We start from the raw sequence: 13970 nt of genomic DNA, 5'->3' as shown, positions 1-13970 counted from the left end.
CCGAGACCGTTGCATTGTAAATGCTTGTTCTACGGTGGTTTAGGAATTTCCCAGATGTCTCCCTGGCCTTTCCCAGAGATTGACACCTGGCTCTGGTCACACCTGCCCCTTTTAGTGACGTCACTCCACACAGGGCTCCCCTGCGGGGATCTCACGCGCCTCTTCAGCCTATATAACCTCTGTCAGGAGAGACACAGCATCAGCCAACACCAGGAGCGCACCAGCCCCTGCCTGTCAGCACCAGAGAGAGCGAGGCAGAGCGAAGGACTGTCCCAGGACAGAGACAAAAGAGACCCCTCTCAGGTCGACGGAGATAGACCGGGGCACAGGAGGTCCATTTCGAAAGACAGGAACTGATTGCACAGACAGGGAAAACTTCTCCCAGGACAGAGGCAGACACCAGTGCGGAACATGCTTCAATGCGCCTTCCAGGTGAGCCCCTGCTACAGGCATCAGGTTGTGTCCCCTCTAATGGCTGGATTTGTATATTTTTCGTTTGCTTGGGAGGCATACTTTATTTCCCTTCTCCAATTAGGTTGGTTGAAAGCATTTCTCTCGATCTCGCTATTCGTGTATTGTTTTTATAGAGGGATATCTTTTAATATACAACAGACGGTGCATTCACTTATTAGATAATGTATAATGTGGCTATGTTACTGCCTTCAATTGTTGATTCGTTTCTTTCATCTTGGCATTCTCATGCTTTTTATGTACTTTTTACATTCTCATACTTCTTAATAAGTTTTGTCGTTTTTGAATATATGTTTGTGAATAAAAGGAGAGCACCTTTTATTCTTACCTTGCCTTGTGTTTTAATATAGCCAGGTCTGAGACCATTCGTCGTGTGTTTCTGTGATGTTCATGATATGGACGTCTCTGTCTCCCGTGATCACTGCAGAAGCATCCTGGGTAGTTAAGGTCTGTGAGAAGATGTTCACCAATTGGGGCTTTTATCATGCAGGATAATTCTCAGAAATGCGGCAGTAATATTTAAAGCGCCTACGGGTTTTGCGGCAGTCCTGTTGTTTGTAGCGCTGTTGCTGTTAACAAGCACAGCCTGTGAAGCACAAACTGCTCGTTAAAATGCAGTATTAGCAACAGCAGATTGCACTGAAAGGAGTTTGGGACTTTATTGTGAGTGTTTGTTTCCCAAAGTGGGTGTAATAATGCACAACGTACACCACGTAAACAGTGTTTGACAATAGCCAGAGGTTCTCGAGGCATCCCTGAAGGGGAATTGTTCAAACAACATTTTATTTTAGCCGATCATAAAACTGTGCCCATATAGATACGGGGTCGCGGATGGCATGCATGTGCCACTTGATACATAGTGCCTCGGTGGTGCACTGTGGCCCAAGAGACATTGTCTTTCTCGCATCTACGGCAGAAGCAAAATAAAGAGTTTCACTCTGTGCCCGCTGATATCCTGCTTCACACGGCTTCTCTGCCAACATCCAATCAGAATGCTTGCACCAGAACAGCGACCGCCTGTTGTATGTGGTACTAAACTGGCATCATTTCACAGTCTGCTGGCATCACAGGCCAAAAGACCAGCATCATTAGACATAGTGCTGCGATTAGATGTGTGCCAGCTTAAGGTGCTGGCACAATATGGCACAATGGTTCCTGTAATGTTAAGATACTTTCATCATATGTCAGTGTGCTGACTTCATATGCCAAGGTGCTGGCATCATTTATCAGAGTCCTCCCTGGGTGCTGCTGCTGTTGGTCTCCCCCTGTGATGGAGTGGCTGTGGTGCCAGTGCTGCAGCTCATGTGCCAGTCTATGGCTGTTTATACTCCATGCTCTTCCTGCTGATATGCCAGGCAATGTGCCATGCTGGGACAGCTCATGTTGTAACATTGAATTGCTTATATGCCAGGCTGAGACTGCCCATGGGCCAGGCTGAAGTTACTACTTTGCCAGTCTTGGATTGCAGTTTGACAGATTGCACTTGCTAGCTGTGAAAACCCTCAAATCTCTCCTCTGTTATTTCCCCTTCTCTGTCCTCTTCCCATTCTCGACTCTGGTGCCTTGTGTTCTTCTCTTTTAGCCCTGTCCACTCCCTTCCATTTCCGTGTACAATGAAACAACTCGGCTAATATTGCTTTCTCCCTTCTTCCAGAAACCACACGCCATCCTCAGGCTGTCCAGGCAGGTGCACACAGCAGCGGTGGAAGGTAAGTGTTTGGTGCATGCACTACCCTTGGTCTGAGGTCACGCTGATTCTTTTCTGCCCAGTTACTGGTTCTGATGTCCGATCCCCTGGTCTGAGACCGCTCTCTATATATTGGTCCCAGTTACTGGTTCTCGTGGAACTCTCCCTGTTATGATGCCGCTTTGTATACCCTGGGCCCAGTTACTTGTTCTGATGCCACTCTCCTCATGCCCGGACCGCTCTGTATCCCATGGGCCCAGTTACAGGTTCTGGTGTCACTCACCCTGACTTGGGTCCCTTATGCCATGGTCCCAGTTTCTGGTTTTGGAGCTGCTAGCACTGGCTTGAGTTTGCTATCAGTTTAGAACTCCAAGAGCCCTGGGTAAAGATTGTCCCATATAAACAACATCTGGTTCTGGCCCAGATCAGCTGGATTTGTGTCTGATGCCAACCCAGAATGCTTATAGTTCTGATCCTGTCTCTTCTCTTTATTCAGCGCTGGAGGGGAGCCCCCGGGAGAAGGCGGTCACTAGCAGCTTTGCTTCCTTCATACATGGAGTCCAGACAGATCACCTGTCCCAAACTGTGCGGCACCGAAGCAAGCGTATGATCCTGGACAGCATCGGCGTTGGACTGGTGGGAAGCACGACCCATGTGTTCAACATCGCCCTGGGATACTGCCAGGTAAGAAGAGACATGGAACACACTAAACATCATACCATGCGAAATACGACAATTAAAAACCCTTTTTAGTCCAAGGCTGTGACTGTATCCCCGTGATCCTGCCATGTAAAAGGCTACAATCACCACAGCATGAAACACACCAAAGAACACTAATGTAAAATCTATCCATTAAAGCTCTCTATTCCAGTAATGGACACCATCTACCTTTGATCCAGCCTGGGACATGGGTCAAAGCAAGCCCGCCATTTGCAACCCAGCAATTAAAAACCTACTATGCCATAATTTCCTTGAGGCCTTATGAGTTAAAAGCAGACAGTTTCTGAGCCAAAAAGCACACCAAGGATTACACGTCCATTAAAACCCTGTACATCAGGAGAGTGCACCATCACCCAGGAGTCATGTCAGTCAAGGTGAGGCTGGTAGCAAAATGAACAACACATCTTGTAACACACAAGCATTTAAACACCCTGCATCGACCCAGAAAGTTAGCATATCTTTGAACTACTCAGAGAGAAAAGGAGGCATTGACTTAAAACCACGTCTCAGGATTCAAACCGTCCCTTAATCAAAACCCCTTTGAGACTATCGCTGTTCAGTATCACCATGAGAATTTACCTGATTATCCGAATCTTGGATCTTACCAAGCAACACACCATGAACCCCTCACCCATTAAATAACCCTCTAGAACAACAGTGTGACCATCTCACTGGAATAACAGATAAGAGAGAAAGACAAAGTCACAAAATCCACTATTATTTACTCATGCACCATGAAATACTCATCCACTAATCACACCCCAGGCTGCCTTCAGATGTTAAGCCATTAACTATGGACTATGGTACCTAAATAAACATTGCAACCTCTGATCCACTGTACAACTGTCCTTCCGAAACACTACATCTACTCACAGAGACTCCTGCATTTCTTCTAAGACACACCACAACGTATGAGGTTGAATCATCCTGTGTTTAGAGTTGAATAACCCACAAGCTCTGTAGTTCCACCACTAGGTGTCTATGTACACTGTCGATTTCTAACTTAATTCTTTCTCCAACAGGACATGTACTCCTTGTCTGCCATCAGCTCTGTGTACGGAAGGAAAGGATTGAGACTCCCACCTACGCTGGCTGCATATGTCAATGGAGTAGCGGTAAGGATTTTGAAAGCTGCCAATCACTTTATCAATCAATCATAGACTTAGAGCAATGAGTTTGTGAGAATTTTACTTAAATGCTGTCTCCGCCAATGTAAAATCCTGTCTGTTTCCACTTCTGTAAAGAGTCTGTATTGGGAAATGGCACAGTCAGTCAACCAAATCTTAGAATATCAATCCTACACTTTTGTTAATTGTTTCCATAGGTCGATGACACAATCTCTCTGCTTAACATCACATCCTGACCTACCCTTCTTTAAAGACCTTCTAATCCTCTACTTCTCTTCTAACAGAGTCACTCCATGGACTTCGATGACACTTGGCACCCTGCCACTCACCCGTCAGGTGCTGTGCTGCCGGCTCTAATGGCTGCCACACAGATGTTGCCCGTGGGTTTCCGACCCAGTGGCTCAGACTTCCTGCTGGCATTCAACGTGGGCATCGAGGTGCAAGGAAGACTCATGCGTTTCTCCAATGAAGCCAGCAATATCCCTAAAAGGTTTGTATGATGCGCACAAAGGGCGGAAATATCCTATGGCCACCAAATGATGCCCATAGGGGGCTCCAGTATCTCCTGGGCATGGTTATGATGCTGAAAGAGGGTAGAAATATTCAATGTTTTATATGTGAGATCCATAGAGAGAGGGAATGTTATGATGCATGTCTGACGGGGGCAAAGGGCAGAAATATCTGCAAGAGGAATCTGTGATACAAACAAAATCATGTATGTTGATAGCACACAGTACAATGTAAACATGGTAACATTTATTTTTCTGTTCACTGTAACTAGATTATTTGTTTGTGTCTAATGCTTGATTAAATCCTAGCATTTTTTTCTCTGTTTCCTTGTACTGCATGATAGCATTACTGTCTGACATGCTTTAAATATATTTCCATAATTCACACTTATTGTTAGCATTACCCCTCTTTTAAATCTGTTTTGGTATTATCATTATTCAATGTCTGACACAGACCTTTGTGTTTCCTTCAGGTTCCACCCTCCTTCAGTTGTTGGCACTATGGGCAGTGCTGCTGCTACAGCAAAACTCCTTTCATTGAATGCAGAACAATGTGCCCATGCTCTGGCAATTGCTGCCTCTCTGGCGGGAGCGCCTATGGCCAATGCTGCAACTCTTGCCAAGCCTCTCCATATTGGCAATGCGACCCGCTTTGGGATGGAAGCAGCACTTCTGGCTGCCCGTGGGATGGAAGCCAACCCACTTATCTTGGACGATGTGCCCGGCTGCTCTGGGTTCAGTGCTTTCTATGGTGACTACCAGCCCTCGGCCCTGGCAATGCCAGATCAAGATTATAGCTTTCTCTTGGAGAAGCAAGACATCGCCTTCAAGAGGTTCCCAGCTCACTTGGGCATGCACTGGGTGGCAGACGCTGCCATCTCAGTCAGAAACCGAGTCACCAATATAACCGGCTCCTTTAACCCTGCTTCCATCCGCACTGTTCTTCTGAGGGTCCCAGTCTCCAAGTATATCAACAGGCCCTTCCCAGAGTCTGAGCACGAGGCGCGACACTCCTTCCAGTTCAACGCCTGCACAGCCCTCCTCGATGGCGAGGTGGGCATTTCTTCCTTCAGTGAGGACAGCCTTAGGAGACCAGACCTCATCGACCTTTTGAAGAAGGTGGTAGTGGAGCACCCTGAAGACAATGTTGCTAACTTTGACAAGATGTATGGAGAAGTAGCTCTGCTCCTGGAGAGTGGAGAGATCGTGACCGGCAGATGTGACACCTTCTATGGACACTGGAGGAAGCCCCTCAGCCAAGAATCACTCCATGAGAAGTTCCTCTCCAATGCTGCCCATGTGCTCCACCAAGACCAGGCACAAGCAATTATTGAGGTGGTGAAGGAGATAGAAAGCCTTACAGACTGTTCACAACTGGCATCCTCCCTGCAGTAAACGAGTTCAATCACAATTGATCCCTCTCGCAAAGTGGGAGTAAAACTTTAAATTAACCACCAGGTGCAATTATCTTTGCATTATCTAGTTTTACACAAGATTGAAACTCAACCCAAGGAGAGGGACGTTGCCAATTCATTCTATAAAACGACGAGCGTCAATTATGTCCTCTCCTTTCATGAAAGGTGTTGTTATGTCTCACAGTACAGTGAGGTCCCCTTTTAACCTAATACAAATATAGAAGCATCTGGCTGGCCAGAAGCAATAAGATTACGTATCCTAGTAACTCATCAGTACTTTGTAAGGACTGTAAAATGCAATTTGTATTTATTGTTATTTATTATTTGTTTATTTATTGTTTAAAAAAATGTGACCCCATCTCACTGAAATACCACTTCTTTTTCCAACTAAGTGATTCACCCCTAGTGGCCAAAGATAGGACGAGCTGGATCTTCAATATTGCTCTTGTACTGAATTCTCCCTGTGCCGCACTCTCTTATGTGTACTTTTCTAAAAACACTGGACAAAATAGGTCACTGCAAGGACTTTCTATTTCAATCCCTCATGTTCGTCAGTGAAACATATTTTGTGCTTTCTGTGGTTATTTAATTTTGAATAAAGTCAATGAATTTATAGTACAGTGATTGTAATTTTTGATGTGTAAAGCTGCTGACATTTTAAGATGCTACCTTACAAGGTGGCCACGGCTTGGTGACAGTGAGACTCGATTCTCTCACACACTGACCTTACATATGAAGCCCTCCTTTTCAGCTGTTGCTCAACATGCTAGCCCTCCTACTAGAGTTTCACAACCATCCCTGTTTTTAGAAACTTTCCTTCTAAGCGCAACTACTCATATAACTGCTGGAATATACATATCTGAACAAGTACCAAAGATTGATCCAAACATGGCACACATTTTAAATGTTAACATATTTCGACTGTTGCCATACAGTTTGCACCACTATAGAAGGTCTGGTGCAATGTGTGTTGGAAAGTGGAGCATACTGTTAATCAAACATGTGGGAAATACACAGCAAATCATACATTTTGCCAACCTATTCTGTGAGCCACTCCACTCAATCACACTTACCGACCAATATTTAGAATCACCATATAGTAAACCTACTGATGACGAAAAGAGGTGGGAGGTGGGGCTTTTTGATTCTCTCCTACATCCATTCGTGATGGGATAGCATTTTGTGCTGTATGTAATTTCAAATCTCTATTGAGCTTTGTCGGGAAAATATAGGCACAGTTTGCATGGTAAACTGAAAGTGATTTTAGTCAGACAAATATAAGTCCTCCTATATGCGGATGGTTCGGTAATTTATTTCTAACAAGTCAGTGTTAGACCTGTCAGCCCTAGGGTGGTCTTCCCCTACATTTTTTTGCCCTCTTTGCCTCCCACTGGACCACATATGTTTGTTGGACTTAGGACTCTGGGCCCCTTACCACTGCTAAACTGTGCTGAGGTGCAGGTGCTCTCCCTTAAAAGCATAGTGACACTAGTGTATCAGCCATAGGCCCTGCTACTGCAGTGAGGCCTACCCTTCATTTGCGTGCTGGTAGTCTGCACGGTCTGGGACTTTTTGCAACTGTAGCCTTTTGTCCCTATTGACAGACAGGTAGGGAAGCAAGGGAACACCCCGGAGCCTCCTGGATTTTTCCAGAGATTTCCAACACCCTGGATTCCTCCAGAAGGTGCCGCCCCTCCCGGTCACCTGACCTTAGGGTATAATAGTGAGGGTTCTGGCCACACATTTCTGTTACACTACTGGAGTGCCAGGAGTATTGCCACACTGTTGAGGCTGACTGCTCCCAGGATCTGCTGCCCCCAACGTGCTGAGCTGCCCTACTCACTGCTGATCTTGCCCTGCCAGGGAGACTGAGGTAACATCTCCAGCGTGTCTCCACAATGACTTTTCTCCAGTGACTGGTCCCCTGCTTATTGAACTATAAAGATTCCTAAAGACTACCACAATCTACTTCTCCTGCAACCAGACCTGTCAAGCGCTGTGAGGAAGAAGCGCTGTGATCCTAAAAGCACCGCCACCGCCCGGGACTCTAACTGAACTGTAAAGCGCTGTGGCAGGAAAGCGCTGTGTGTCAAAATCATTGCCGCTGCATGTGCACGGAGAACACCTTTCAACTGCCGACATTACTGCCCGTGACCTGACTGCGCTGGGACTGTGGAGCGCTGTGACAGAAACGCGCTGGTTTCCCCAAAGATCACCGCTGCAGGCCGGGTAACCCGACTGCATCCCAAACTAAAAGTTCTGCCAGCCCCGAAGTCACCGCTGCAGGCCAGAGTCGAGGTGCACCAAAATCGCTGCAAGAATCACCGCTGCCGGCCTGGGCGTATAACTGCATTGTAACTGTACCTAACTACAGACTGCCTCTGCAAGCGCTGTGGTGGAAGTGCTGTTATCTGGGATCACCGCCGCCAGCCCGGGAGACTCGGGGAACCAGTGCGCTGCCCCGCTGACGTCAGAGTGGGGCCACGCTAGGATTGGTGCAGCTCCGGGAGTGTTGCCCGGCATCGAGGGGCTGGTCCTGGAGCGCGGCCACGTTGAAACTAGAAGTGCTGCCCCGCTCCGGTCCTGACTCCGCCATGATGAGAAACCCAAGAGTTAGGTACACAGGGGTAACCCTTTAACCCAAGGAACCTGGGCCTCGTAGATATATATGAACAATGGTTCCGTAGGGGAATTAGTATTTACAATGAAGAAAAATCAATAGAACAAAAACACAGCAATCAATGATCTAGCAAGCAATTAATCTTAAAGACTGAGTAATACTTCAAAAAACGTAACAATTTATTTTTAGTATTTCATATGAATTTTAAATCATTCATCAACTCCTTTGGATATGTACAAAAAATATACAAACGGGCTGTATATACAAAAATATTTACAAAGCAACGACGCAGTGACAAAGTGAATAAGGTGACTCAGTGTAATAGTGCAAAAGTGGATATTTACAATGTTGATAAAATACGAAGGAAGTTGTTTTAACACAAAAAGTCCTCGGCTAATTTGTGGATAGGTAATGAGCCTTGTATAGCACACGTCCTATAATCTATATGTACAAGGTATTCCAATTAGTGCAGGACTGTGGAACCGTCAACGTTTCGACCCTGTGTCGACCAGTTGTTCTATATGGTCATATATGGAAGAAGACCCGACATGACCATATAGAACAACTGGTCGACACAGGGTCGAAACGTTGACGGTTCCACAGTCCTGCACTAATTGGAATACCTTGTACATATAGATTATAGGACGTGTGCTATACAAGGCTCATTACCTATCCACAAATTAGCCGAGGACTTTTTGTGTTAAAACAACTTCCTTCGTATTTTATCAACATTGTAAATATCCACTTTTGCACTATTACACTGAGTCACCTTATTCACTTTGTCACTGCGTCGTTGCTTTGTAAATATTTTTGTATATACAGCCCGTTTGTATATTTTTTGTACATATCCAAAGGAGTTGATGAATGATTTAAAATTCATATGAAATACTAAAAATAAATTGTTACGTTTTTTGAAGTATTACTCAGTCTTTAAGATTAATTGCTTGCTAGATCATTGATTGCTGTGTTTTTGTTCTATTGATTTTTCTTCATTGTAAATACTAATTCCCCTACGGAACCATTGTTCATATATATGATGAGAAACCCAGCGTCTTGGGAGACCCGCGGAGCCTCGAAGCCAGTGCCCGCCTCAGGTAATGGACAGCATGCCAGTTGAGCTGCCGTGTGGGAGTAGCTGGCGGGAGCAGGTTGTAGGCTGCAGGGACTTCCCTCTTTATGAGCGAGTGTCCGAGACTGCACCGGAATAGCGGGCCTAGCGGGGACTGCCTAAAGTGACTAACGGGACTGCCGGGGACTGTAACAAAGAGACTGCTGGGCCTTTCCTTTTCCAACCGGCGGCCTTTTACCACTGCATCCCTTTACCACAAACCAGTAAAGTCGTACTGCCCACGATACGAACAGGGCCAAGAGTGACACGCCCTACTCACCTCTCGATCTGGGCATTTTTGGCATAGACTGCCTACTGCATTTCTCTGATCCCCATTGTCAACGTCCCAAAGGGACTCGGACTCATAAAATGTTGCGAACAGTGTATAATCTACTACATTTGGGAACTGTTTTTGTTTGCCCCAGTACTTCCCACCTGAGAGACAGCTACTATCAGGTATTGGTGGCAATCTCCCCAGAGACATTACCTATTCGACACCTTCCACTATACATGGAATTTACTTGTCGTATTTTTGTATCTTGCATAAGTTTTGAGATAAATATACCTGTCTTTTTATGTAAAATTGGTGTAGTGTCCTTTTGTGAGTGCTTTTACTGTGTTAATGTTGGAGTGTGTTGCACAGATACTTTACACATTGCCTCCTGCGTTTAGCCTACCTGCTTTGCGCCAAGCTACCCTGTCGGAAACAGTGGTTCCTTCTTGGACTAGAGTGCATACCCCTGCCAACTAGAGACCCCGGTTCTAACAGTCAGCATCTCTAATACAACTTTACCTTAAGAAGCATATCATCCTGGGTATTTGATTTACAGGTTGAGACATTTGGAGATAAGTACTCTTTGGTGTTTCAGTTCATTGTGAATCTACTCATAGTTATTGTAGAGCTTCTCAAGCTTTGTATTAAATACTTTAGTTTTAAAATATGTGGATATTTGATATGGACTGATGATGGAACTATATCCTAACTGCCTCCTATTACAAAGGTTTGTTGTTTGTATTCTTGAGGCCATGTGTTTGCCGCTGACAATGTGACAATTACACTGGATCATTTTAGTCAAATCTAGAGTAGATAATGCGTGCTAGTTTGTAAGCACATCCACATTCCAAGACCGGAATCTCTCACGTGCTACACTGAAAGGAATCAGCCAATGGATGGTTGTGGAAGTGAGACTTACGTTGTCCAATCGGCAGATTGAGGCAGGCAGAGAGTATGGTAACTCTTGTTGGCAGCTCACTGTAATCAGACTTGTACCCTTCTAGTTTGCCCAGGTGTGCACATGTACATGAGTGTCGTGTGGGCAGCAGATCCTGTGTGAGCAGGATTAACCCAGTGCAAGACATGTACCCACTTCAGTGCAGATGATTACATCGGATGGTCAGGGCAACTCCTTTATGTTGATTAGTATATACGTATGATAGAAGACTGCACCATGAAATGTTTATCAGCAGTTCTTGATTGTACACAGCTGGCATCCCCTCCACTGTAAGTCACTGGCATGGCGATGATGCTTTACATGCAGGGTTGATGTAGGTCAATTTCATTGTAATGTGTATTTCACACTCTTGGGCATCATGGTAATATCAGCATGAGGGTCAGTTATGATTAGCAGACCCCTGGCACTCTGAGAGCACCCCGGCCTAGCTGAGCATTGGAACTCATCCCTGGCAGACTCATGTTTTGCGCAGCACTCTCGCACTGCAGAGCAGCACCACTGGATTGCTGGCACATTGAGCATCATTTGAGACGTGAGCAGACCTCTGGCACTCTGAGAAAGCCTCAGCCTTCCTCAGAATTGGCTCTCCTCCCTGGCAGAATTGCACTCTGCAAAAAGGAACCTCATATGTTCAAACTACCAATACCAACCATTTGGAACTTGAAATAAGTCTATTCAAATTCATGAGAAAGTTGCGCCTTCGACACTACTTCCAAAACATTCTACCCCCACAAATCAATCCTGAACCTGATCAACTCAAGGGATTATCAACACAAAGTACATATATGGCACCAGTAAGCCATAAAACATTGGATACTTTTGAAAACTTAGTCAAGCATGACTTATTGAAACTCAATCTTTCGAAAAAAAGAAGAAAAATCAATCTAACTCAAAAATAAATTGGCATCATTAAGAACATAGCCAACAATCCGAACATCACATGTCAAAAAGCAGACAAGGGAGGGGCTCTAGTTATCCTCAACACAACAACCTATGAAACAGCAGTAACCAGTCACCTAGCGGACGAAACAACCTATATAAAACTCGACATCAATTCAACGGATACCTTTCATAACATGCTAAAAAATCTCATTAACCAAGCATTTGATAAAGGAACAATCAACAACAGAACCAAAAAATTTCTAATCCAAGAATTTCCAAAAAGCCCGACCATCTAGATGGTACCAAAAATACATAAAGATCCACTGAACCCACCATTCAGACCAATTGTGTCCACAAAAGGAAGCATACACGAACCCATCGGACAATTCATCGACCGATACTTTCAACCAATGGTCTTCAAAATGCAAACATATGTCAAAGACACTACAGACTTTCTCAAAAAATTGTAGAAAATTGAAATCCATCCAGATGAAACGATTTTACTGTGCACCATCGATGTGAAATCTCTATACACATCCATACCACATAACCTAGGGATTGAAGCAATTGAACAAGCATTGTTACACTCAGACCACAATCTGGACACCCAAGTCTTCCTCATGGAGCTGTTACAATTTACTTTGTTTCACAGCTATTTCAAATGGAAAAATGAATGGGATATACAAACTACCGGAACTTCCATGGGCAATTGCGCCGCACCAGAGTACGCAAATTTGTTCATGGACAAATTCGAACAAGATAACATACTCTCGAAAGACCAATGGAAGAAACACAGTAAATTGTTCTTACGTTACATCGACAACATATTTGTAGTATGGAATGGTCCATTACCTACTCTTATAGAAGCACTCCAAAATCTCAATCAAATCGATGAGCGAATACAATTTACACATGATATACAAAATGAACACATCAACTTCTTGGATGTTCGAGTATCCTTCATTAACCATAAATTTGAAACAGATCTATACAGGAAACCAACTGATCGAAACAATACACTGCACTATGCCAGCTTCCACCAAGAACCACTCAAACAACATTTACCTTACTCACAAATGTTGCGAGTAAAATGCATAGTATCCGATCCACAAACCACCAATATACGTCTACAGGAAACTGTAGAGCACTTTCTACAAAGAGGATACCCACCAAGAATATTACATGAAGCACTTAACAGATGCCAATCACAAAACAGGAATGATCTTCTTACCAAGCCTATACAAGAAAAAACAAACCCCTTAGTGATGGTGTCTAAATTTTCTACTGCTAGTCAAGATATGAAACGCATAATTAAACGACATTGGCCAATGTTAACCATGGAACCAGACTTCAAAAATTTATTCCAGGAACTACCCACATTTGCATATACCAGAAGTAAAAACCTGGGAGAAACGCTTAAGCAAACTAATAAAGTCGACCTCAACACTTACAGAGGAACGATGGCATGTTACAACTGCAACAACTGCAACAATATCATACCAGGCACAACCATAACTCACCCAAGAAATGGAAATATCATAAAACTCAAGGTCACAGCTACCTGTAATACCAACAATGCAGTGTATCTGATTAAATGCCCATGTGGCAAAATCTACGTGGGAAAAACAGAAAGAAAAATAAAGACGAGAATCAATGAACATAAATCTAATATACGTACCAAACAACTCAAGTCAACTGTGGCACAACACTTCCATGAAAACCATCACAACATTAGCCAACTACGATTCTTAATCCTCTAAGTGGTACAAAAAGCAGAAGGACGAGACAACAGAAAATTTTTACTGCAGCGAGAAAACGTTTGGATCAAAAAATTGGACAGCGCACATCCACATGGGATAAATGACCGCATTGAATTTGTTTGTTATCTTTGAATCAGTTTATCTTGTTTTTATTCACCTGTATCCCTCTTAAACATCACTTATATCCATCACTATGGCACATAAACACACTCCTAGATGGCCCCCAATATGATTACACACTAATCATACCTATACACTCCAAGATGGCTCCCAATGTTAGTATACCCTAGTCCTTTCATTATGTCACTCACACGAACGAATCCCATCATATAGACGCTCTTCGAATGGTATTGCACATATCGGCAACGAAAATTCTCCACCAAGGAGCACTGAAAGGATTCTTGGTATGTAATGGCATGAACTTTGTGTTGATATTCAA

General features: G+C 44.2%; 1 protein-coding gene across 1 annotated transcript; it reads left to right on the top strand.

Annotated features, from left to right (window-relative positions):
• Window positions 1-215: 215 nt before the first annotated feature.
• LOC146862238 (cis-aconitate decarboxylase-like) lies at window positions 216-6538 on the top strand. Its single transcript, XM_085643244.1, has 6 exons — window positions 216-432; window positions 2126-2180; window positions 2655-2842; window positions 3901-3993; window positions 4290-4495; window positions 4988-6538. Exons 1-6 carry the CDS (start codon window positions 412-414, stop codon window positions 5907-5909), a joined length of 1485 nt encoding a protein of 494 aa, XP_085499370.1. The 5' UTR covers window positions 216-411; the 3' UTR covers window positions 5910-6538.
• Window positions 6539-13970: the final 7432 nt, after the last annotated feature.

Source organism: Triturus cristatus, chromosome 2_2, assembly GCF_964204655.1.
Source record: "Triturus cristatus chromosome 2_2, aTriCri1.1, whole genome shotgun sequence".
In the NCBI taxonomy this organism is placed as follows: Eukaryota; Metazoa; Chordata; class Amphibia; order Caudata; family Salamandridae; genus Triturus; species Triturus cristatus.
This window is presented reverse-complemented; position numbering and strand designations above follow the sequence as displayed.

Coding starts and splice junctions, on each gene's coding strand:
- LOC146862238 (XM_085643244.1), top strand. CDS start 412: ATGCTTCAATGCGCCTTCCAG. Junction 2,181..2,654: donor GCACACAGCAGCGGTGGAAG/GTAAGTGTTTGG, acceptor CTCTTTATTCAG/CGCTGGAGGGGAGCCCCCGG. Junction 3,994..4,289: donor CATATGTCAATGGAGTAGCG/GTAAGGATTTTG, acceptor CTCTTCTAACAG/AGTCACTCCATGGACTTCGA.